General features: G+C 40.9%; 1 protein-coding gene across 2 annotated transcripts in view; it reads right to left on the bottom strand.

The window, feature by feature from the left end:
* dysf (dysfusion) overlaps window positions 1-2,092 on the bottom strand; it is a 7,669-nt gene extending 5,577 nt beyond the window's left edge. The window contains exons 1-2 of one of the 2 annotated variants that reach the window (XM_011307848.1): window positions 1,922-2,092; window positions 1,288-1,469 (exon numbers count right to left, since the gene is read on the bottom strand). In XM_011307848.1, the coding sequence (XP_011306150.1) occupies window positions 1,288-1,469; window positions 1,922-1,932 (193 nt within the window). In that variant the 5' untranslated portion in view covers window positions 1,933-2,092. Of the gene's footprint in view, window positions 1-1,287; window positions 1,470-1,921 lie in introns of those variants that run through there. The other variant, XM_011307849.1, reaches the window with a different exon arrangement.
* Between the last annotated feature and the right edge of the window lie 111 nt (window positions 2,093-2,203).

The following is a 2,203-nucleotide window of genomic DNA, read 5'->3' as shown; positions in this document are numbered from 1 at the left end:
GGGGGTGGGAGGGAAGAGGGCGCCCCGTAGGGGGAGTATGGGTTACAGGAGCGTGAGAGTGTTGTTGCAGAGGCCGAGAGGTCAGCGGATCACCCGGAACTCGCGCTTAGACTTATACTCGTGCGGATTTTGCTCCAACAGCCAACGGCGTTCCCCTCTTTTTTAAACTCATGTACTTGCATTTATTTTAATGGCATTATTTTTTTGATCGGATTATTTCATTTTAGCAGGGGGTGGCTTTTTTTTTTTTTGAATACCTTGGAGAATTGTTAGGGAATTTTTGAACGGTTTTTTTTGGATTTTTCATTTTTTAATTATAACTCTTTTTTGGCGGTCTTTTGGGAGTGTTTTTTTTCTGGGGAATATTCCTCGTTTTTGGAAGGGGAGAAGAGCAGATTTTTGAATTTGAAAGAAAACGCGGGAATTTCAAGAAAATGGGGGATTTATTGGAAAATTTGAGAATCTTATTATTCTTTACTCTTTCGTCTGATTTTGGGATTTGAAACAATTGAATTTTGGAGTCGTTTTGGGGAGCCATTAACAAGTTCAAAGAGATATTTTGAATTTGAAACCAGAAAATAGACCGCGCGAAATTCAAATTACGTTGCGTTACACCGGAAATTTGGGGTGTAATGGATAATCCGAATTAGTGACTGGCAATATTTCCAGAAAAACGGAAGACGAATTGAGAGGTGAAAAAAAAAAATGAGAGGAGTTGGGAAGGGTCGAGTACCGCGGAGAGACGCGACCGCGACCGTTGCCGGGAGGTCCCGGGGTTCGGGATCTTGGAAAGACGTTCCTCGGTGGAATGTCGGTAATTTCAAAGTACTAACGCCGACTTGCCCGCTTCGCTTTACCATTACATCTTGCATATCAGAACGAAACGACGGATATTATGCAGTGCCTCCCTCCTACCTCCCTTCAGCCACCCCCTCCATCCCCGCCCGATCATTTCCTCATTTTTTTTTTCTCGACATTTTTTTCGCGGCGCCTTGTTATTAGCGTCAGACACAATCACATCCAGATATAAAAAATAAAAACTAAAAAGACAGCTGCGATGAATTTTTTTTTCTTTCGTTATTTTTAGTTTTTATTTTTTGCGTTGAAGAAAATTCACTCAATGAATATTCATACTTTGAACCTTGCGGGAAGACATGTCCGGGTAATAAAAGAATAAATAAAAAAATAAGTTTCCACGATTGACGGATTTATTTTCTTGGAAAATGTAGGGAAAACAAATGGTGAAGATGAAAAATTTGAGATAGTGAGGTATTGAAAAGTTCTTACCTTGTTGAAAATAATTAGCTTTACGTAGAAAAACACATACTAGTGCCATTAGCTGTAGCTGAGATAGTCTCTGTCGTGTTGACGGTGGCAGTGGCAGTAGATCACGTAAATTCGCGATTTCCGCGTTTATCAGGTCCCTTCGTAGTTTGCTCGCACCTTTCGTCGATTTGCTCGCATCTATCCTTCAAGTCACAGGGTATTTTACGCACTCTCGTACAACACATTTCCATCATATCCAATCACCCAATTTTCCCCTCCCGCATTTTCCTCTTACACCCCCTCAATCTGACCTTCAGCCCAATCATTGGTCGATTTTTCCCGAGTTTTTCGCGGGTAAAAATTCAAAATTCCTTAGCCCCATGCGCCATTAAAAAAATCGCGGAAATTTCCAATTCAATCCACGAATTCCCCGAATTTCCCCAGTCCTCCTAATTACCCCCCACCCCATATTTTTCACACTAAAAAATTCAACTTCTCGTTACAAAAAAAATTTCGCCAAAAAAAAATGGAGACAATTCGTTATGAGGTCAATATTCGGAGGGTACAATCCACCCCTACGGAATTTTCCATAAATAATCATGAAAGTAACGATCAGTTGAATTACAAATAAATCCTTAATGAATTATGTACTTACCGATTGAACATATTTTTTTATCCAGTGCGATGACATTAGTAATACCTTGTGACACTAATTATAAAATTTTCATCAAAAATCCATGAATAGCAATGTTACATCCGGGTCGGCAGGTACACGCGAAAACTTGCAGCTGCAATCTAACATCCGGGTCATAACGCGCTACTACCACTGAACACGTGGATACTGGCAGAGGCACGTTCTCTCCTACCTTTACTTTGAGCCCCAACAACGTTTTCTGTATAACTCCCCATTCCCCCCCTTAACCGTTCCCCCCCCCCA

The sequence above is a fragment of the Fopius arisanus genome, unplaced genomic scaffold (genome assembly GCF_000806365.1).
Source record: "Fopius arisanus strain USDA-PBARC FA_bdor unplaced genomic scaffold, ASM80636v1 scaffold00056, whole genome shotgun sequence".
In the NCBI taxonomy this organism is placed as follows: domain Eukaryota; kingdom Metazoa; phylum Arthropoda; class Insecta; order Hymenoptera; family Braconidae; genus Fopius; species Fopius arisanus.
The sequence above is the reverse complement of the archived record's forward strand: the minus strand, read 5'-3'. Positions and strand labels throughout refer to the sequence as shown.